The sequence below is a fragment of the Cebus imitator genome, unplaced genomic scaffold (genome assembly GCF_001604975.1).
Source record: "Cebus imitator isolate Cc_AM_T3 unplaced genomic scaffold, Cebus_imitator-1.0 Scaffold83, whole genome shotgun sequence".
In the NCBI taxonomy this organism is placed as follows: domain Eukaryota; kingdom Metazoa; phylum Chordata; class Mammalia; order Primates; family Cebidae; genus Cebus; species Cebus imitator.
In genome coordinates, this window is record NW_016107398.1 from 5,141,248 (window position 1) to 5,164,094 (window position 22,847).

The 22,847-nt window shown below is 39.5% G+C and overlaps 1 protein-coding gene across 11 annotated transcripts in view; it reads left to right on the top strand.

Moving 5' to 3' along the window:
* Window positions 1-22,847, top strand: part of SYNE2 (spectrin repeat containing nuclear envelope protein 2) — a 405,273-nt gene that overhangs the window by 57,706 nt on the left and 324,720 nt on the right. For 9 of the 11 annotated variants that reach the window (XM_017533965.2, XM_017533967.2, XM_017533970.2 and 6 more), the window contains exon 2: window positions 7,849-7,978. In XM_017533965.2, coding sequence (XP_017389454.1) covers window positions 7,900-7,978 — 79 coding nt within the window. In that variant the 5' untranslated portion in view covers window positions 7,849-7,899. Of the gene's footprint in view, window positions 1-7,400; window positions 7,594-7,613; window positions 7,979-22,847 lie in introns of those variants that run through there. The other 2 variants (XM_037740442.1, XM_037740441.1) reach the window with 2 other exon arrangements.

Consider the following 22,847-nt stretch of genomic DNA (forward strand, 5'->3'; position numbering starts at 1 on the left):
TGGGATTACAGGCACGCACCACCATGCCCAACTAATTTTTTGTATTTTTAGTAGAGACGGGGTTTCACCATGTTGACCAGGATGGTCTCGATCTCTTGACCTGGTGATCCACCCGCCTCGGCCTCCCAAAGTGCTGGGATTACAGGCTTGAGCCACCGCGCCCGGCCACATGAATTTTAAAAACAATGCCACATTATTCCACTTTGTTTTAGAATATTTAATGCCACTACATTCTTCACCCAACCTTTGGTTATGTTTCTGAAGATTTTATTCACTCTTAAGGATAGTTTTATTTAAGGCTGGGTGTGTTGGCACATGCCTGTAATCCAAGCACTTTGGAAGGCTGAGGCAGGCGGATTATCTGAAGTCAGGCGGATTATCTGAAGTCAGGATTTCAAGACCAGCCTGGCCAACACGGCAAAACCCCAGCTCTACTAAAAATACAAAAATTAGCTGGGCATGGTGGCACATACCTGTAGTCCCAGCTATTTGGGAGGCTGAGGCAGGAGAACCATTTGAACCTGGGAGGCAGAGGTTGCCGTGAGCCGAGATCGCAACATTGCAGTCCAGCCTGTGCAGCGGAGCGACACTCCGTCCTTGGCTTTGTTACATAATTGTGGTAACTTTTATTTGAAAAGAGCAAGTAAGACCAAAGGGAGTACCCAGGAAAAGCTCTTCTGGGGTGGAATTTACCTGAGCACAGCTACTGTCTTCTCCTCTGGGGAGTCAAAACATAGTGATAGATTTCACTTGCCGGAGACCCGGAAGACTCAATCTAGCCCTTAGCCAAACCCTCACTCCTCTCTTTCTTTCTCTCCCATCCCTTTTTTGGAAGACAAAGTCTTGCTTTGTCACCCAGGCTGGAGTGCAGCGGCATGAACGGGACTCACTGCAGCCTTGATCTCCTGGGCTCAAGCGAGGTGGGAACCTCAGCCACTGGAGTAGCTAGGCCTGCAGGCATGTGTGCCGCCATGCCCAGCTATTTTATTTTTATTTTTTTTTGTTGAGACAAAATCTCACTTGGTTGCTCAGGCTGGTCTCGAAGTCCTGGTCTCAAGCAGTCTCCCTGCCTCTGGCCCTGTAATCCCTAAGTGCTGGGATTACAGGAGTGAACCGCTGCACCTGACCTTTCACTCTTACTTCTGCCTTCCTTTTTCATACCTTTTCTAGCTTCTTCATTCAAATCCTGAGAAGACCCTTGAAGCTTTTCGTTTCTAGTCTGTTTCAGTTTTTCATTGTCCTTTTTGATATGTAAATTCCTCCCTAGAAATGTCTACAATTTCTCACTGTTTTCACCAAAAACAATTGTGTTGGAAATATCTTCAATCATATCCTCATGACCTCTGTAGTATGTTTTGACAAATGATTGTACTAAGACAGTATTTGGGTCAATAATCTAACACTTCCAATTGATTCAGTGTTCAAAGTTTGGCGTTACTTTTGATGGATATTTCTAGAAGCTCTAAGAAATTGTCCTGGAAGTAAAAAGTTATGAATATATCTTTTGCCTTGTTTGCTGATAATTTCTCCTGGTTAAAAACAGAAACTTCTGGCCGGTGTGGTGGCTCACGCCTGTAATCCCAGCATTTCAGGAGGCTGAGGTAGGTGGATCACCTGAGATCAGGAGTTTGAGATCAGCCTGGCTAACATTGTGAAACCCCTGACTCTACTAAAAATACAAAATAATTAGCTGGGTGTGGTGGTGGGTACCTGTAATCTCAGCTACTCAGGAGGCTGAGGCAGAAGAATTGCTTGAACTTGGGGGGTGGAGGTTGCAGAGAGCCGAGATTGCACCGTTGCACTCCAGCTAGGGTGACAGAGTGAGACTGTCTTAAAAAAAAAAAAATCCCCCAAAAACCCAGAAACTTATAAGTCATCCAGCTATTTTGAGGTCTAGACTGTTTTTTGGGGTACTATTTTATGTAGTTGTTTTTCTGACACCTTTGTTATTTATTTATTTTTATTTATTTACTTTCTAGAGTCTCTCTAGATTGCCCAGGCTTGCCTTGAACTTCTGGATTTGAACAGTCTTCCCACCTCAGTCTCCTAGGTAGCTAGGACTACAGGCATATGCCTGGTCTTTTTCTACATCTTTAATATACAATACAGTGACTTCCACATACCAGTTTAGGACAGGAATACTTCTTGATTCTCCAATTACCAACTTGTCTTTATTGTTCTGTTTTTATTTTTAACATAAATACAGCAAATGATTCTTTCCCCTACATCTGATACCTTGTATTTGATTAATATTGAACTAAATGGCCATTCTTTTTTTTTTTTTTAATTTCAGAGAGACATTCTTTTTTTTTTTTTGGAGATGAAGTCTCGCTTTGTCACCCAGGCTGGAATGCAATGACATGACCTTGGTTCACTGCAACCTCCGTCTCCCGGGTTCAAGCAATTCTCCTGCCTCAGCCTCCAGAGTAGCTGGGATTACAGTTCGCTTGCCACCATATCCAGCTAATTTTTGTATTTTTAGTAGAGACAGGGTTTCACCATGTTCGTTGGGCTGGTCTTGAACTCCTGACCTCATAATCTGCCTGCCTCAGTCTCCCAAAGTGCTTGGATTATAGGCGTGAGCCACTGTGGTCAGCCTCTATTTTTTTTAAATTTTAACTTTTGTTTTAGATATGGAGGGTACATGTGCAGGTTTGTAACGGGTATATTGTAACCAGGTGGTGAGCATAGTACCCAATAGGTAGTTTTCAACCCATGCCCCCTTCCCTCCCTTCACTACTCTAGTAGTCTGTAGTCTTTTCTTCCCATGTTTATGTGTCCTCAATGTTTAGCTCCACTTTTAAGTGAGAACATGTATTATTTGTTACATGTTCCTGTGTTAATTCTGTTCCTGTGTTAATTCCCTTAGGATTATGGCCTCCAGCTCCATCCATGTTGCTGCAAAGGCTAAGATTTCATTCTGTGTTATGGCTGTGTAGTATTCCATGACGTGTATGTACTACATTTTCTTTAGTCCACGTTGTTGGGCACCTGGGCTGATTCCATATCTTTGTTATCTTGAGTAATGTGGCAATAAACTTATGAGTTTCATATGTCTTTTTGTTAGAATGATCTATTTTCCTTTGGGCATATATGCAGTAATGGGATTACTGGGTTGAATGTTAGCTTTGCTTTCAGTTATTTGAGAACATCTACAAACTGCTTTCCATAGTGGCTGAACGAATTTACTTTCCCACCGACATTTTGTAAGTGTTCTCTTTTCTCTGCAGCCTCACCAGTATCTGTTGTTTCTTGACTTTTAGTAATAGCCATTCTGACTGGTGTGAGATGGTGTATCTTGGTGGTTTTGATTTGGATTTCTCTGATAATTAATGATGATAAGCATTTTTTCATGTTAATTGGCCACTTGTAAGTCTTCTTTTGAGATATGTCTATTCATGCCCTTGGCCCATTTTTTAATGGGGTTGTCTTTTGCTTCTTGATTTCTTTAAGATCCTTATAGATTCTGAGTATTAGGCCTTTGTCAGTGCATGGTTGGTGAATGCATTCTTTCATTCTGTAGGGTTTTTGTTTACTTTGTTGATAGTTTCTTTTGCTGTGCAGAAACTCTTTAATTAGGTCCCATCTGTCAATTTTTGTTTTTGTTGCATTTGCTTTTGGAGACTTAGACAAAAATACTTTCCAAGGCTGATGTTAAGAAGGGTACTTCCTAGGTTTTCTTTCAGGATTTTTATAGTTTGAGGTCTTACATTTAAATCTTTAATCTGTGTTGAGTTAATTTTTGTTTATGGTGAAAGTTAAGGAAGGGTTCAGTTTCATTCGTCAGCCTATGGCTATATAGTTATACCAGCATCATTTATTGACTAGGGAGTCATTTTACCATTGCTTATTTTTGTCAGTCTTGTTAATATCAGATGGTTGGAAATGTGTAGCTTTATTTCTGAGTTTTCTATTTTGTTCCATTGGTCATTGTGTCTGCTTTTGTATTAGTACCATGCTGTTTTGGTTACTATAGCCATAGAGTATAGTTTGAAATGGGGTAGTGTGATACCAATGGCTTTGTTCTTTTTGCTTAGGATTGCTTTGACTATTTGGCCTGTTTTTTGGGTCTATATGAATTTTAGAATTGTTTTTTCTAATTCTGTGAAGAATTAGAATGCCATTGAATCTGTAAATTGCTTTGATAGTATGGTCATTTCAATGATATTGGTGCTTCTAATTCATGGACATGGAAAGTTTTTCCCTTTATTTGTGTCATCTCTGATTTTTTTTTTTAGCAGAATTTTATAATTCTCCTTCAGATCTTTCACCTGTGTGGTTAACTGTGTTCCTAGATATTTCATTTTCTTTGTGGCTGTTGAAAATGGAAATATGCTCTTGACTGTCAGACCGGTGCATCTAAATTTTGTACTAAGTTTTGCTACTGATTTTTGTACATTGATTTTATATCCTGAAACTCTGCTAAAATTACTTATCAGTTCTAGTAGCCTTTTGACAGAGTCTTTAGGGTTTTCTAAGTATAGAATCATATCATCAGCAAAGAGAGATAGTTTGACCTCTTCTTTTCCTATTTGGATGCCTTTTATTTCTTTTAATTGCCTGATTGTTCTGGCTAAGGCTTCCAGTATTTTGTTGAATAGGAGTAGTGAGAGTGGACATCTTTATCTTGTTCTGAGTCTCAAGGGGAATTGTTTCAGCTTTTGCCCATTGAGTATGATGTTGGCTGTGAGTTTTTTTCATATGGCTCTTATTATTTTGAGGTATATTCCTTCAATGCCTAGTCTGTGGAGGGTTTTTTAAATCATAAAGGGAAATGTTCGATTTATAAAAAGCTTTTCCGTGTCTATTGAGATGACATATGGTTTTTGCTTTTAATTCTGTTTATGTGGTAAATCACATTTATTGATTTGGATATGTTCGAACCAACCCTGCATCCCAGAAATAAAGCCTACTTGATCATGATGAATTAACTTTTTTATGTGCTGCTGAATTCAGTTTGCTAGTATTTTGTTGAGAATTTTTGCGTCTGTGTTCATCAGGGATATTGGCCTGAAGTTTTCTTTTTTAGTTGTGTCTTTGCCAAATTTTGGTATTAGGCTGATGCTGGCTTCATGGTATGAGTTAGGGAGGAGTCCCGCCTCCCTGATTTTTTTGGAATAGTTTCAGTAGGATTTGTACCAGTTCTTCTTTACACTTCTGGTAGAATTCAGCTGTGAATCCATCTGGTCCAGAGCTTTTTTTGGTTGGTAGGTTTTTAAAAAAATTATTATTGATTCATCTTCAGAGTTTGATAGTGGTCTACTCAAGATGTCAATCTCTTTCTAATTCAGTCTTGGGAAACTGTGTTTCCGGGAATTTATCCATTTCCTCTAGATTTTCTAAGTTGTATGGATAGAGTTGTTTGTAGTGTTCACTGAGGATCTTTTGTATTTCTGAGGGATCAGCTGTAATATCATCTGTGTCATTTCTTATTATACTTACTTTCATCTTCTCAGAGACATTCTTACCAAATTCAAGGTACTGTCCAAATAATGCTAATGGGACTATTTGGCAGGAAATGCTATTTTTTAATAAGTACACTCTTGTCTTAGGTGGTTTGAGTTGCTATAACAAAATACCGTATAATGGGTAGTTTAACACGACAGAGATGTATTTCTCATAGTTTAGGAGGCTGGGAAATCCAAGATCAAGTCTGGAAGATTCAGTGTCTGTTGAGGGCCTGTTTCCTTAGGGATGGCAATCTTCTCAGCATATGCTCACATGGCGGAAAGGGTAAGGGGTCTCTCTTGGGGCTTTTTTATAAGGGCACTAATCCCATTAATGAGGATCACCTCTCAAAGGCCCCACCTCCTAATACCATGACATTGGGGATTAGATTTCAACATGTGGACTTTGGGGAATGTAAGATATCAGTCCACTGCATCCATCCCCAGCTTTAAGTGGTGGGGCATGCTGTCTCCTTTGCTATCAGAATACCTTCTATCCTTGTTTATTAGAGGACTTTGCTTAATATTGTGTTCATTTGTCATTCTTAGAGGATTGAATCTCTTGAGAACAGCATCCAGCCTATATGATTATTTGTTGTACAAATGAATGAAAACAAAAATAAACAACATGTGGCAAACTTTCGCTCACCTTAAGAGGTACCATCATGTGCTGGTTTAGAGGATGAACTCTGAAGCCCAAACCACGTGGATTCAAGTCTTGGCTCCCTCATTTATTACCTGTGTGTCCTTAGACAATTGTGAATCATATTGGTGCATCTAAGTTTTGTCTTTTCAAATGTGGAGATAACTGTAGTTCCTAACTCTTACATTATTATAAAGATTAAATGAGGTTTTATATACAAAGTGCTTGTAACACTGCCTATATACAGTAAGTACTGTTGCTACTATTGCTATTATCTTTTTTTTTTTTTTTTAAATAGCTATGACATGGAATAGTATGTGCCCTTAGAAGATTCATTCTGGAATTCAGTTCTTAGGGTGCCAAAATGAAGAAGTGCTTTGTCTCTACTTTGGGTTCAGGAGCCCCAGAGTATGAGAAGTGGAGGTCCTCAGGATATCACGCAGCTGAGGACATTTGTGTTTTTATCAGTTGTCAGGCTGCCGAGGCTCATGGTGAACTAATAAACAGCCTTTCCTTTTGGTTAGAATATCTCTACTCCATATAGCAACTCTTTTACCTCAGGCTGGTTGTGATTCATCTTAATTCAGAGGACAAACAAATTAATCATTAATTAAGTTATGAAATCTTTAACAACAGTGATCCATACAAGAGATACTAAAAGGGCTGTGGGTGATAAACAGAGGAAGCAGGCAGGATTGAAAGATTTTTGAAGTCTTCTCTAGCAGGAACTATTTAATGATTTTTACTCTTTGTATTTTTTTAAGTGTTCTGTTTAATATTTAATATGATTGTATCTAGCTGTTGGCCTCATATTTATCTTTTAGTCCCCCTGCCAGCATTTTATTATGCAAAATTTCCAGTATACAGTAAAAATAAAGGAATTTAAAAGTGAATACCTATATGGTCAACATATAACATTAATATTTTGCAATGCTTGCTTGATCACAAAGCTGTACAGGTATCCATCACTATGTATACCCCCAACTACTTTATATTTTTATATGCTTGATTAGGTTTATTTTATTATTTGATCATCCATATGAGAGAAGTCAGTGTTTTGTACTCATCCTCCAGAAACTAATAGTGGTAAATAAATACATGAAGCAATGCTTTTTAAGAGGTATGGAGTAAAAATTGCTCTTGCTGGAAGGATTCTTTAAGAATCAAGGTGAGGCAAGGGGAAGAAATGCGTAGGTGGAAAAATAAGCCCTTGGGAAAAGAATTCACTATATTAGTTAACTCATTAAAATATTCTTTTTGATATGTTAGGTTTTTAGTTTCACTTTGCAAGCTATGCAGGCTCAGCTCTTCTTGTTTCCAGTAAATGGCAACATAACTGGGGCAGAAAAGGAACTAAGTTAGTAAAATGTTTTAAAGAAAATCCTTGAAGGTTGAAGGCCGACAATCGCATAACACTAACGCCTAAGATAACAGTTTGGGGCAGCTTTACTTCCTCTAGATAAGTTACTACATCGAATCGCCTGGCTTTCCTGTTCATCACTGGTATAGAATCCACAATGCTACTTCTTTTGGAGTTCTGAAGGCAGCTGCAAAGGGCATGCATAGGTCATAAGGCAAAATCATGACTCAAAAGAAAGGCGTAGTTACTTTGTTCTTCATGAGCTATGGAAATACACACTAGAAAGCCGTACTTGTTTTGGAGGACGGTTTTTGGTTGCTGCTGTTTTCTGGCAGTTCATGTTTACTAGAAACAGAGCAGCAAAGTTATTAATAAACATTTATCTCTTTCACTTTCAGTTCACTTCTTTAATTGAGATGGACATGATATAATCTCCATTGAGTCAAAGAATGGCATCTAGTCCTGAGCTTCCCACTGAAGATGAACAGGTTTCCTGGGGCATCGATGATCTCCATATTTCATTGCAAGGTAATTAAGATTGGGTCGGGATAGCACCCACAGAAACTGTGGAAACCTTATTCTTACCTAGCTGCAAATCATACTGATTTCTGTCTCTCCTATGGAGATAATTAAATATATCTGTATTTTTCCGGCTGTAGAAACCTTTTAGTATACTTAAATGTCTTTATTGCTGTCTTAGCTCTGTGGGAAAGTAAGGAATACCTGGAAGGAATTTACTATCTCCAGTTTCTTACTGAGCATATGTATTTTATTTGCAGTGAAAATTAAATAGTAACCCATAGTTTACTTGGCATTGTTTGTGCTTACTTCATATCTTCTTGTATAGTTTCTTTTAAATGCACATCCTTGCCGGGCACGGTGGCTCATGCTTGTAATCCCAGCACTTTGGGAGGCCGAGGTGGGCGGATCACCCAAGGTCAGGGGTTCGAGACCAGCCTGAACAACATGGAGAAACCCCATTTCTACTAAAAGTACAAAACTGGCCAGGTGTGGTAGCACATGCCTGTAATCCCAGGTGCTTGCGAGGCTGAAGCAGGAGAATTGCTTGAACCTGAGAGATGAGGTTGCAGTGAGCTGAGATCGCACCATTGCATTCCAGGCTGGGCAACAAGAGTGAAACTCCGTCTCATAAATAAATAAATGTACATCTTTATTTTTCCTATAGGAAGAGAGGTAATATCATGAATGAATGATCTTTCAATCATGTGAATCATGTGTCCATGTGTATAAGTGCTGTCATTTAAAAAAAATGTTTATTCTGAAGTTTGGCAACATTTGTGTTGTATTTTGAAAATTCACTAGCCACTAGACCTTCTCTTTGCTGATAAAGCAAATGTTGGAGTTGAGTAAAGTTAGCTAGTATACAAGAAATAAGGCTATAGCAGGTCTTTGAAAATGTTTATGGAAATATGTATTTTAAAGTAATTTTAAGATTATGGGCAGTATTATGCAGCATTTTTAGAATGTTATTCAAAATCATAGATCCTGAGTCATTTATGGTAAAGATGCCAAAATTACTTTTTTTCTGATATTTTCCTTTAAACTAAAGATCTGTTTTGATGGCATATTGAGTGATTTGGCAAAAAAACAAAACCAAAACCAAAACCACCCTGTTTTGAGTCATTTGCTTCTATATTTTGAGTTGAGATGGAAATCAGTAGCTGTTAGAATAGACAGTATCTGTATGTATCAGCCTTTTAAAAGTAATTATTGTATAATTTGTGTAGACTAAGAAACAAATTGTTGAGAGGTTATACTTGAGGTAAGAATTTTAAAAATTTTTAGTAAGGACTAAAAAAATAGTGTCTTAATACTCAGATGTATTTGGAATCACGCATTCATTTAACTGGAAAAAAATTCTTGTTTTTCTATGGTATTTTGTTTGCATGTGAAGTTTTGGCTGCAATAAATAGGTAAATCAGATTTCTAATACTGGCTCTGCCAATCATTAGTTCTTTGAACTTGGAGGAGAGATTTCATCTTTTGAGTCTCAGTTTCCTCATTTGTAAAATGTGAATGAGAGTGCCCACACTGCAGCTGCATTTTGAAGATGAACAGTAAGAGAGACAAAGGGGCTTAGCAGAGTGCCTAACACAGACTAGCGACTCAATATGTACATCGAACTTTCTTTTACTATGTTTGAGGTCAAAATCTTACTCTCAAACTGTTGCTTGTCCAGGGGCACATGGCTGGAGTAGAAACTTAATGGTATACGGGAAAAAAGTGTAAACCAGAAGTCTGGTTTTTCTCTGCTTTTTCTTTTGTTTGTTTTAACATTTCTGTTCAGTGGCTCCCTATCACATGTGGGATGACGTCCAGACTTCTTGGTGTGGCTCAGGCTTTTGCTGGTCCAGTGCTTGCCTTTCTCTCTGCTCTTATCTCCCACCGTGCCTCATATACACTCTGTGCTCCAGACCCACAGTTCCTTAGGGGGCCATACTCTTCCCCCTTGGCCAGCCTGTGTGCTTTCATTTGGGTTGTTTCCCTTGTAGCTCCCCTCTCCCCGCCTCCTTCAGCAGCAGAAGTCATCCCCATCCATCCTTCATACATCCCTTATCCATCCCCAGGTCAATTAGAATCAGCTTCCTCTGTGAGCCCTGCTCTCTCTTAGGCTGAGATAACGTGCTTCCTCCTCTGTTATCCCATAGTATCTATTTGAGCACTTACAGTATTATAATTATCATACATATCAAATAATATTTTCTTCCCCACAATAGAGTGAGCATTTTGACTTTTGTGTAGCATGCTGTAACTTATGTAGCACTTTTGCATACATCATCTCATTTGATCCTCACAACCACATCATGAAGTAGATTTAAAAAAAATCTTTGACAAGCTGAGAAAGAAGCTGTGGCTCAGAAAGAATGAATTACTTGCCGAGAGTCCCAGAGCTAGTGAGCAGCAGTTTTGACTAGGAGGACAGTTTTTTTTTGTATTGTACCATACACTAGTTTGAAAGAGGGAGTTCCCTTAACAACTTTCTCTGGAAAATGTATTAAATCTTAGCCTTAACCTATTCAATCCACAGCAAGTTTTTACGTCCAGAATATGGATGGACATCTTCAAGTAATATTAGTGATCTCAGGCTCACACATAGCTCAAAATAATTAGCAAATTACTGAGAAATGAGTGGTTTCTTATAGCACATTTTGAATTATAGTAGGTTATACAATCTACTTTACAATTGGACAATAGTATGGGCTATTTTGCAATGTAAATATGATATACATGCACTGATCAGTCTGAACGATTTCCTTTCATGATGTATTTAGAGGAATCGTGGGGCTGGACGCATTGCTCTGTAGGGGGAGAGGTGGAAAGCCAGTACTATAGTGTTGAGGTGACACTGGGCAATCTGTTCACATTAACCAGGTACCCTCAAGAGATACCAACCACAAAGTTCCCATGTCTATAAGATGAAGGCTTTATGGTGAAATGAATAGGTTTCCAAAAGTTGAGTTCCATATTGTTATCAGTGAATTTAGAATGATTATTTCAGCCTAAGTTGTTGAAGGAAAGAAGGAAGGGAGGGAGGAAGGAAGAAAAGAAGGCAGCCACTTGGATGTATTTCTGAAGGCACCTTTGCTTTCATAGCAGGATTATTAGTTATTTGAGAAAAAAATTGATGGACAATATTATCTGCATGAAGAACTACTGAACTAAAGGCTGTTGGTGGTAGTCTTGACACTTGGCATTGCACACACAGCAAGCAGACTCGTATTTCGCAAAATTCACATGTGCTTAATGATCCTTGGAGTAATAGGAGAAGAGATTTCATGTAATATGAGAGGCTCAGGATCACTGCTCTTAAGAAAGTTTTTATTTTTCTTTGTTTCAGAACCGTTTTTAGAGGCAGATAGAGACAGTAGAATGGCCTAATTAACTTATAAAGCCTGCTTTATTTTATCAAAAACTTAATCTAAGGTGAGACAATTGTGGCAACACCCTTGTTGCAATTTCTTGCAATTGTGCAAGAAAAGATTAAAATGTCTGAATTGAAATGTAGTGATTCATCATTGATATATAATGAAAGCAGATAGCCCATATGTGCGGGGCCTAAAAGAAATCAGCCCTAAAAATAAGGCAGTGCTTTGCTGAAATTCATAGAGCAGGACAATAAGCAAGTGACTTCATCTTTCTTTTCATTGACTTTTTGTGTGATCTTTGAGAAAATATAAAGCCAATTTGTGGGTACCCTCCCTCTTTTTTTTTTTGAGAGAGGGTCTTGCTCTGTCACCCAGGCTGGAGAGCAGTGGTGTGAACATGGCTCAAGTGATCTTTACACCTCAGCCTCCCAAGTAGCTGATACTACAGGTACACATCACTGCGCCTGGCTTTTTAATTTTTTGTAGAGTTGGGGGTCTTGCTGTGATACCCAGGCTGGTTTTGAACTTGTGGACTCAAGTGATCCTCCTACCTCAGCCTCCCAAAGTGCTGGGATTACAGGCGTGAGCCACCACACCTGGCCCTGAAAGTACTCTTTATAGGTAGATATTTATGTTTTCTGTATCTAGTGAAGAGAATGGTATTAGACTGGTTAGGAAGAGAAATGAATGGTATTTATGAATTTGAGTGGGTTCATTTAAAAATGGAATTCATTTAGTTTAGTGCATTCTCTATTACTCTGGGCAGTCCACATTTTACTTTATTTATTCATATATATATTATATATATATTACATACATATAAAATATATAATATATAAAAAAAAATTTCTTTTTTGACAGAGTCTCACTCTGTTGCCCAGAATAGAGAGCAGTGGTGCAACCTCAGCTCACTGCAACCTCTGCCTCCTGGGTTCAAGCAATTCTGCCTCAGCATCCTGAGTAGCTGGGATTACAGGCACCTGCCACTATGCCTGGCTAATTTTTGTATTTTTAGTAGAGACAGGGTTTCACCATGTTGGCCAGGTTGGTCTTGAACTTCTGACCTCAAGTGATTCACCTGCCTTGGCCTTCCAAAGCGTGGGGATTACAGATGTGAGCCACTGGCCAGCAGACATTATTTTAAATGATTTTGAGATATGGAGATTCAGGCTATTAAAATGATAATAAATGGTTGTTTAAAAATTTTAAAATTTAATATAGTTTTAAATTTTAAAAAATTAAAAAAAATATATGGGGAGAATCTTGCTAATTTGCCCAGGCTGGTCTTGAACTCCCGGCCTCAAGCTATCCTCCCACCTTGGCCTCCCAGAGCACTGGGATTACAGGTGTGAGCCACTGTACCTGGCCATAAATGACTATATCTAAACATTATTTGCTTTACCAATATGCCCTTTATATAATTCCTTTAAATCTTTCCATTTGGATTTCTTCTTTGGCAAAGTAATAGGTGCTTCCTTCTCTTTGATCCCAAGAAAATAATAACTATAAACTTTGTCAGAAACAACATCTGTGCTCAGCCCTTTGTGTGAGAAAGGTATGCCCAGGGAACAATTTTTTTGATGTATTGGATAGATATGATTATAAAAGCAGTAGGGGTAAATTTGGATAAGTATCACAGGACTTAAAAAAAAAAGTATCACAGGACTTTAAAGTTAGATGGGATTTTCTTTGCAATTCAGTGTAATTTGGGACCAAAGCAGGAATCCTTTCTAAAGTATTTCTGAGATTCAGATCCTTCAGGGAGTTGAATTGAAACCCTAGGTTTGGGTTTTTTGCTTTTAGGCAGTGCCTACCTGTTGGGTTTTGCGAGTGAGAGTTACGTGGTCACATGTCAGAGTTGTGCCTTAGGGGATTAATCTGGCTTTGAGGTACAGGAAGACTGGAAAGGGCGAGAAAGTAGTTGGAGAAACCTATTAGGAAGTGTTAGCAAATATCTGGGTGTTGGTACTTTTGCCTGGGCCAGGGTTTTAGCAGTGATTGTGAAAGTATGGGACAGATAAGAAAATCTTTAAGGTGGAAGACTCAGTAGGAATTTGCAACTATGAATATGGATAAGGTAGAAAGGCTCCAAGGTTTTGAAGTTGAGCGACTTGGGATAATAGCAGTAGCATATAATGTCCAAATTACTAACTTTATTTAGCGTGTTTTGTTTTTGTTTTGTTTTGAAACAGAAGCCTTGCCCTGTCGCCCAGGCCAGAGTGCAGTGAAGTGATCTTGGCTCACTACAGCCTCCGCCTCCTGGGTGTAAGCAGTTTTTGTGTCTTAGCCACCCAAGTAGCTGGGATTACAGGCACGTGCCACCACGCCAAGCTATTTTTGTATTTTTAGTAGAGATGGGGTTTTGCCATGTTGCCTAGGCTTGTCTCAAACTCCTGGGCTTGATAGTTCCTCCCACCTTGGTCTTCCAAAGTGCTGGGATTACTGTCGTGAGCCACCGTGCTCGGCCTATTTAGTGTGTTTTTATGAATCATGATAGTATCAGATACAAAGGCCATTATAGAAAGATTAAAAGCATGATGCAGGTGGAGGATCTATTTGAAAGCCATAGTAACAGGCGAAATTGGCTGTGTAGGAGGACTCATCATGAGAAATTTTAAATGGCAACCGTAGGCAATTTTGAACTGTTTTGGACCCTTACATTTTTGTACTTTAGATTTATTTCTTTTTTAATAAGTAACTATAACTTGTTATTTATAAAGGACATAATGAATAACATCGACCAATGCTTTAGAAAAACAGCATCCAGATACAGAATATTATCATTAATATTATCATTTTATGATACACTGATATTACCATTTTAGACACTGAACTAGGAATGAGTGTAGATTCTGTTACCTTTGCCACCACTCAGAAGTTAACTTGCAAGCAGTCCTGACAAGATGCAGGTTCGTCTGCATGAACTTGTTATAAAAAACATTCAGCCCAGTTACTGTGTCATTTCAAACAAGGGTCTCATGTTTTATTTAATGCTCTTATCGTCTCAATGATATATTTTAAAAGATTAAAAAACCCTCTGTGTCTTCTGTGTAGATATCGTCACTTGGTAGGGTCCACTGGTGAAACGTGAGTCTCTGTAGTTAGGTTATTAGTCCGTTTAAACTTATTTGTTATTTACTGAGTATCCATCTGATAGGAAGCTTTCAATTTTTGTACTATTTTTAGAAGCGTTAAAAATTATCCATGTTTAGTGGGTTAGGTTACAAACATCATAATGGAGATGTCAGGTTTAATTTTATTCATTTACTTGGTAAATGCTGAATGCCAGTCATGCACTGTGGGCAAGGTGTTATGAGTACAAAGAAATAAATCGGGCATCTTCAAGAAGCATGTAGTCTAGATGTGCTTTTGCTTGTTGATGTCATGTGGAAGTGAAAAGATAGCCTGGGATGCCAATGTAATCATTCTTTTTTCTTGAGATGGAGTCTCGCACTGCCAGCTGGGCTGGAGTGCAGTGGCGCTATCTCAGCTCACTGCAACCTCCACCTCCTGGGTTCAAGTGATTCTCCTGCCCCAGCCTCCTGGGTAGCTGAGATTACAGGCGCCCATCACCATGTCCAGCTAATGTTTTGTATTTTTATTAGAGACAGGGTTTCACCATGTCGGCCAGGCAGGTCTCATGATTTGCTCGAGAATGATTATATTGTAATCCCAGCCTCCCAAAGTGCTGGGACTACAATATAATCATTCTTGTGAGATGAGCTGAGGTCTTTAACTTTCAAGGGTTATGTTCCTAATTTTGGTATCCATTGTACAAATTCAACCGAAATAGGACCAGAAATGTTGTCTGGAATATCTTTTTATGTTTCAGTTTTAGGGAGATGAGGAATAAAAAACATACTGTATACAGCATTATTTGCAAGGTGAGTTATAAATTCTTCTCAGTGCAAAGATGAAACAGTTTGGTCAGAACTTCCCTGGAGACTGTTGTCTTCTTACTGTTCTTATCCTTGAATTTCCTCTCATCTTTGGATATTACTTGCTGCAATAATACTTCAGAGTTCTTCCAAGTGTGTTTTAGGTATAGACAATATTAATGAATCATTATTGCCAATCAAGTTTCTGAATATTTTAGGTTTTCTTTTTTTTTTTTTTTTGAGACGGAGTTTCACTCATGTTACCCAGGCTGGAGTGCAATGGCGCGATCTCGGCTCACCGCAGCCTCTGCCTCCTGGGTTCAGGCAATTCTCCTGCCTCAGCCTCCTGAGTAGCTGGGATTACAGGCACGCACCACCATGCCCAGCTAATTTTTTGTATTTTTTGGTAGAGACGGGGTTTCACCATGTTGACCAGGATGGTCTCAATCTCTTGACCTCGTGATCCACCCGCCTTGGCCTCCCAAAGTGCTGGGATTACAGGCTTGAGCCACCGCGCCCGGCCATATTTTAGGTTTTCAATAAACAATTTTATTATGAGTGACTGAGTGGCCATTTTATGTATTTTAAAATGTTCTATGAAGTACCCCGGATTAGAAGAACTTTTGTGTTCATGAAAATTGTCAGATGGGATGGAAACATGAATTTTTTAGACCTAAGACAGTGAGGTGTGTCTGTGATGTTTTGGGGTTAAATAATGCTTTAGTGTTTATGAGAGAAGAATTTGTTCTACCTTATAAGTGCGAGTGAATGAAACCATGTGAAGTCATAGAAAGAGGAACAAGATTGATTACAAGCTTCTAGGCTGGTGCAGTGGCTCAGACCTGTAATCTCAGCACTTTGGGAGGCTGAAGTGGGAATACTGCTTGAGCCCAGAAGTTTGAGACCAGCTTGGGCAACATAGTGAGAGCCCTGGCTCAACAAAAAATAAAATAAATTATCTGGGCATGGTGGCTTTCCCCTGTAGTCCCAGTTACTTGGGAGGCTGAGGTGGGAGGATCGCCTGAGCCCAGGAGTTGAGACTGCAGTAGGCTTTGATCACACCACTGTGCTCTAGGTTGGACGACAGAGGGAGACCCTGTCTCTAAAATAAACAATTACTTATTTTTTTTAAAAAGGATTCTGGGTGGAATTTCTTCCCATTTGCAACAAAGACCCCACTGTGGAATTTTGAGGTTGATGATGAATGAAGAGTAAGAAAAGGCATGTATTAGTAGGTAATATTTTGCTTCTCTAACCAGTTCATATTGCTCATTTATTATGAATAAAAGCAAATTTTCTTTGGCTGGTTAGATACTTACTACGGCAATCAAGCTATAATTTACCCATGTTTAGTGGGTTAGGTTAGTCCTTCCCTGGCTATCAGTGTTGTACTGTAACAGTAAAAAAGCTTCTAGAAAGTTCCTGTTATCATAGTAGCTGATATTCGCTTTTGCTGTGTTTTCTTGGAAAATTCTTTGCCTTGATATTATTAAGCTTTATAACCTTAAAAATATTCTAATTAAAGGAAAAATAAAAGCTCTTGTGGTATTTTGCGCTGCATAGTGTTTTTCAGAAAAAAAATTGTTTTTTTTCTTTAGTTTGTATATACAATTTTGGCTTCTGGGAACTTTGGTTCTGTTTTTGCCAGGAATTTGGGGATAAGCTTATTTTATTCTGGGTCAGTTAAATTTTGAAAACTAGGGCAAGATAAATCCAGGGTCATTTAGAGTCTTGTTAAAGTGGGTTAACAAAGATCTCATTCATTCCGTATGGAAATAAAAATCCTTTTTAATTAGCCCCATGAGATACAAGATTTTCTGAGCTTTTCTGTATCCATGTATGTCGGGTGGGGGTGTAATTATTGAGAGCCTGAAGTAGTACATTAGAAAAACACAAAACTTAAAATAACGTCACCTTTAATATGGAAAAAGAAGTTAGTATAGTATGTTACATTGTAATCATTTGCTGGATTTAGTGTGTGGTTCAACACTGAATTGGAGGTCATTTCTAAATGTGCCTCTTCAAAACATTACTTCCCTTACCTGATTTCAACATTGGTAATTACAGTTTCCCGAAGTAACTCCCATTTTTCTAAATCATTCAGGGAATCTCAAAGGTAACTGCATTTCTGTTTCTCGATATGTATGAGAGCCACAGTTGACTACCACCAGGTATTTTTATAGTCATTTAAAAGTGATGGATAAAAGGATATGAATGATTTATCAGGGAGATGGAATGTCTGAAGTTTTTAGTGTGTGTCTCTTTGGAGGAGAGACGTCAGATGCTGGATGAATAATTTCTTACTGTCATTGAGAGTCTGTGCAGTGATGCATGTAGGACGAGCATAGGAGGGAAAAGGCAGAAAGAGCAGCCACACGCTTTTGCTGTTCTCCTGTGGGGTGGAGCAGCATTCACTAGTTAGGCACTGGTTTTTTCCGTCTTTCCTGCACAGGGGATTACCAGTTTCATCAGTGGTGTCATGTTACAAGGTAAAGGGCACCTGGCTCAAGTGTGGAACACAAACAGCCCTTCTCAAATTTGAGAAACATTTAAGATCTTTCCAAAACATTGGAATCATTTGCCTTTTCTTCAGTTAAGTAGGATTTTTAATAGTGGGACTGCTGTGTATCTCTGCCTCCATCTGAATGCTTTGTTGGCAAACTTCCTGGGGGTTTTGATGTCTTCAAAATAAAATGTTTCAGAAATCTAGGTAAATTCACATTTCCCACTTCATCACATAATTATAATTTTTATGAGCACAGGTTAAACTGTTCACTGATTCATTTATGCAGCAAATGTTTCCTGTGACCCTACCTTGTATCAGGCACTATTTTGGGTAAGAGAATACTGAGGTGAACAACTTCAGACTAGATTATAATCAAGAAGCACATCAGTGCATGGTAAAATGCTGTGCAGAAGATTTAAATGAGTTCATATCATAGAGCTTGGGTGACTTCTTTAGATCAGAGAAGGCCTCTGAGAAGGGACAGTTTGGGAGCGATTGAGCAACACAGGGAACTTCCCTGCAAAGAGCAACATGAAAGCGGCCCAATGTGAGGCAGTAGGACAAAGAAGAGCTCTAGGATAGAAGCAAGGTTGGTGAATTCATGGAGCCAAAGAAGCCTAGTGTGGCTGGATTGTGGTGGGCAAGGGGTGGCCTGACCTGGTCATGCACTGAATGAGATCACCTATGGAGTGTATAGCAAGAGCAGACCTTTGGGTCATTCAGTGTTTAGAGGTCAAGTGGAAGAGGAGGAACAAGGAAAGGACACTGAGAAGGAGTAGCTGGTGACAAGGAAGGAAAAGCAGGTGAATGTGATGGCCTGGAAACCCTTAGATGAAAGTGTTTCGAGAAGGTGGTGGCCAGGCGCTGTGGCTTCCGCCTATAATCCCAGCACTTTGGGAGGTCAGGAGATTGAGGCCAGCCTGACCAAAATGGTGAAACCCTGTCTGTACTAAAAATACAAAAATTAGCCGGGCGTGGTGGCACGCGTCTGTAATCCCAACTATTCGAGAGGCTAAGGCAGGGGAATCACTTGAGTCTGGGAGGCGGAGGTTGCAGTCAGCTGAGATCCGGCCACTGCACTCTAGTCTGGGTGAGAGAGTGAGACCCTGTCTTAAAAAACAGAAGGTGATGTGGTAAAGCATGTTGAATGCCACACAGCAATCAAGTAAGGTCAGTACAGAGAGGTGCCCACTAGATTGGGCTCATAGGATTTGTTGTGATGGCTCTGACAAGGTTACCTACTGTCAAGTGGTGGAAGTGGAAGCCTGACTGGAGTGCCTTGAGGAGGGAGAATACAAGAACGAGGAAGTGGAGAGAGTCGCTTTATTTACACTTTCAAGAAACTTTGCTGTAAAATAGGGATATCAGGCGCATGATGAAAGGTAAGGTTTTTTTCTTTTTAAGGTAAGAGGTACTATTTCGTTACTTGTTACGCTTTTCCTAGGTATAGGTCAGTTTACTCTGAAAGCTCCATTCATTTATTTGTTCATTCATTATTCAACAAATATTTTTGAACACTTTCTGTGTATAAGGCATTGTGCTGAGCACACGGGGTAGTACGTGGCATGTCGTCTTCTAAAATGTGTCCTCTGGTTAGAGATACACACAAGCACATAGACTATCCCAGTATCATGGGATGTGTGCTCCAAGCGAGGCAAGACTTGGTACTGTGGAAGTATGGAGTAGGAGTACTTAACTCAGACCCACGGAAGGCTTCCCAGAGAAAATGATTCCTAAGCTTTTACCTAAAAGGTGTTAGCAAATGAGCAGTATGAAGATGAGAAGATGCTGTGGGCAGGAGAGACCAGAAGATGAGCTGAATGTGGTACATTCGGGGAAATGGGCGTTCAGTGAGACTGCGGATTTAAAGGAGAATTAAAATTTGGAGGATAATGTGAAGAGATGAGGGGTCATGTAAACATATAGGGGTTTGGAATTTTTCCTAAGACCAAGGAGAAGCAATGGAGGGATCCTGAGGAGCCACAGAACTGGTTTTAGAAATTCCCCCAGGCTGCAGTGTGGGGTATAGTCTTTAAGGGAGTGAGTATAGAAACAGAAAGACCAGCTTAAGTCTGTTAGGGTGGTCCACCCGAGAGAGAATGATGTCCTGATGTGGACGTGGTCATGGAGATGGAGAAAAATAGGTGTTCAAGAGATATCGTCTAATAGGTATCAGGACTTCTTGAGGGACTGGGTATGGGAGAAGGTGAGGGAAGGATGTATCAAAGATGATAGGTTTTGGCCAGGTGTGGTGACTCACGCCTGTAATCCCAGCACTTTAGTAGGCTAAGGTGGGTGGATCGCTTGAGGCCAGGAGTTCAAGACCAGTCTGACCAACATGGCGAAACCGTGTCTCTACTAAAAAATACAAAAATTATCTGGGCGTGTTGACACGCACCTGTAATCTCAGCTACTTTGGAGGCTGAGACAGTTGAACCTGGGAGGTGGAGGCTACAGTAAGTGGAGATCGTGCCATTGCATTCCAGCCTGTGGGACAGAGAAGACTGTCTCAAAAATAAATAAATAGAAAATATGATAGGTTTATTCTTGGGCACATGGGTAGATGATAGAACTATTCACTGAAAAAAAAATGCAGGAGAACAACTTTGGTTGGGAAGGGAATTGGTTAGAGATGATGACTCTGGATGTGAAATCCAGAGCATATTATCCAAGACCTACTAGGCTTTCAATAGACATTTTGTTTTGTTTTATTTTTTTGAGACAGGGTCTCACTTTGTCATCCAGGCTGGAGTATAGTGGCATGATCATGGCTCACTGCAGCCTTAACCTCCCGGGCTCAGGTGCTTCTCCAACCTCAGTCTCTCAAGTAGCTGGGACTATAGGTGTGTGCCACCATGCCTGGCTAATATTTTGTATTTTTTTTTTTTTTTTTAAGAAAACGTCTCACTTGGTTGCCTGGGCTGGTCTTGAACTCCTGGGCTCAACTGATCCTCCCACCTCAGCCTTCCAAAGTGCTGAGATTACAGGCACAAGCCACCACACCCAGCTTAGATATTTTATTAAATGAGCAAATAAAATATCCTCTATCTTCTGGGAGGAAGTATTATTTGTAAAATGGCAACCTGACCGCTTCATTGGTAGGCTTTAATGAAAGTGTCATAGTTCCTTATTCCTGGGCCTGACTTGCTTCAGCAAGCCATCTGAGCTCCTCCAGTGTTTCTTAAGAGATCCATGTGTTAGGGCCAGGTGCAGTGGCTCTTGCCTATAATCCTAGCACTGTGGGAGGCTGATGTGGGAAGACTTTTGAGCTCAGGAGTTTGAGACTAGCCTGGGCAACATGGCAAGACTCCATCTCTATAAAAAAATACTCATGTGTTATAATATTTATTTTGAGATACATTATATTAATATCCAGAGTTTATTATTTCATCGCTATTTTTTTTTTTGCCAGGCCCTTCTTATTTCCTTCTCTTATTTCAAGAATAAGTCACACGTGTAAATCGTCCAGTCTATTTAGACAACTATTTCACAAAGTGAGATATGTGAAGCCCTGAATCAGAATCTCGGAGAGTTGTGTACCAGAAACCTGCGCTTAAACAATCATCCTGAGTAATTTGCTGGCATTCCAAAATGAACCTGGTTATAATCGCAGCACAGCTCTGTTTAGTGCAGTCTGGTTCTTTTGCACTCAGCAGTCAGAGGTGCTTGGACTGCTGCTCCAGTAGAAAGTGTTCAGGCTCACATGTCTTGACTTTCAAAAGAAAGGCGTTCAGTTTTATGTGCTAGATGAAAGGTAGCAAAGAGTAATAAATGTGTGTTAAAATAAATGTAGTAATTTCTTTATTTCTTCATTCCATAGATATTTATTGAGCAACTCAGATGAATCAGAAGAGGGTGAGAAGGGGGAAAGACAAATAGCACCCAGCTTCTAGACTTTTATCAGTATTGTGGGCTCATTTTCATGTGCTAGAAATACAAGATTTGCTTACTCAGAGAGCCGGGAGCTATGTTCCAGTGCGGTTGGAAACAAAAGCCTCATTATAAGAATCTCAGGTGTTTACACAAGGGTGTGGTTTGCTCATGTGGCAACACGAAGTTGCTGGATTCCACATGCTGAGGCTCAAAGTAGAAATCATTGATCTTATGTCATATATTTTCCCAACAAACTAAGTACTTAAATCTCTATGTTGATTGAGGAAAAATAACAACAAAATCCCCGCTCCCTCCTTCCCCAGCCATTTAATCATTCATTCAACAAATATTTTCTGAATTCCTGTAGGATGAAAGCTCTGGGTGGGTGCTGCAGGCAAAATGAGGAGCAAAATGAGACATGGGTCATGTATTCTTGGAGCCTGTGAATGAGCTAAGCTAATGAAGAGGCAGAGGTTAATCAAATAATCTCATAGATATTAGCTAATATTTCATTAAATGTTATTAGATATAATTTAACATCAAATTCATATACCATGCAATTCACCCATTTAAAGTGTATGATTTAGTAGTTTTTAGTATACTCACAGTTGGACAGTCATTGCATTGGATTTTAGAACTTTTTTTTTTTTTTTTGAGACAGGGTCTCACTTTGTCACCCAAGCTGGAGTGCAGCGGTGTGATTTCAGCTCACTGCAACCTCTGCCTCCGGGGCTCAAGCAATCCTCCTGCTTCAGCTTCCTGAGTAGCTGTGACTACAGGTGTATGCCACCACACCTGGTTAAATTTTTTGTTTTTATTTTTATTTTTACAGAGACAAAGTTTCACCATGTTGTCCAGGCTGTTCTTGAACTTCTGGGCTCAAGCAATTCACCTGCCTTGGCCTCCCAAAGTGTTGGAATTATTACAGGCATCAGGCACCGCACCCAGCCAAAAAGAGTATTCTTTTCCTACTGACTTTTTCTTGCCATGCTTGTCAAAAATCAATTGACCATAAGTGGAAGAATTTACTTCTAGATTTTCAGTGCCATTCCATTGATCTATTATATAAATCTACCCTTATGCCAGTACCGCACTGTCTTGATTACTGTAGCTTTTAGTAAGTTTTGAAATTGGGAATTGTGTGTCCTCTAACTTAATTCTTTTTCAACTTTAGCTATTCTGGGTCACTTGTATTTTCTTTTTTTTTTTTTTTTTGAGACGGAGTTTCGCTCTTGTTACCCAGGCTGGAGTGT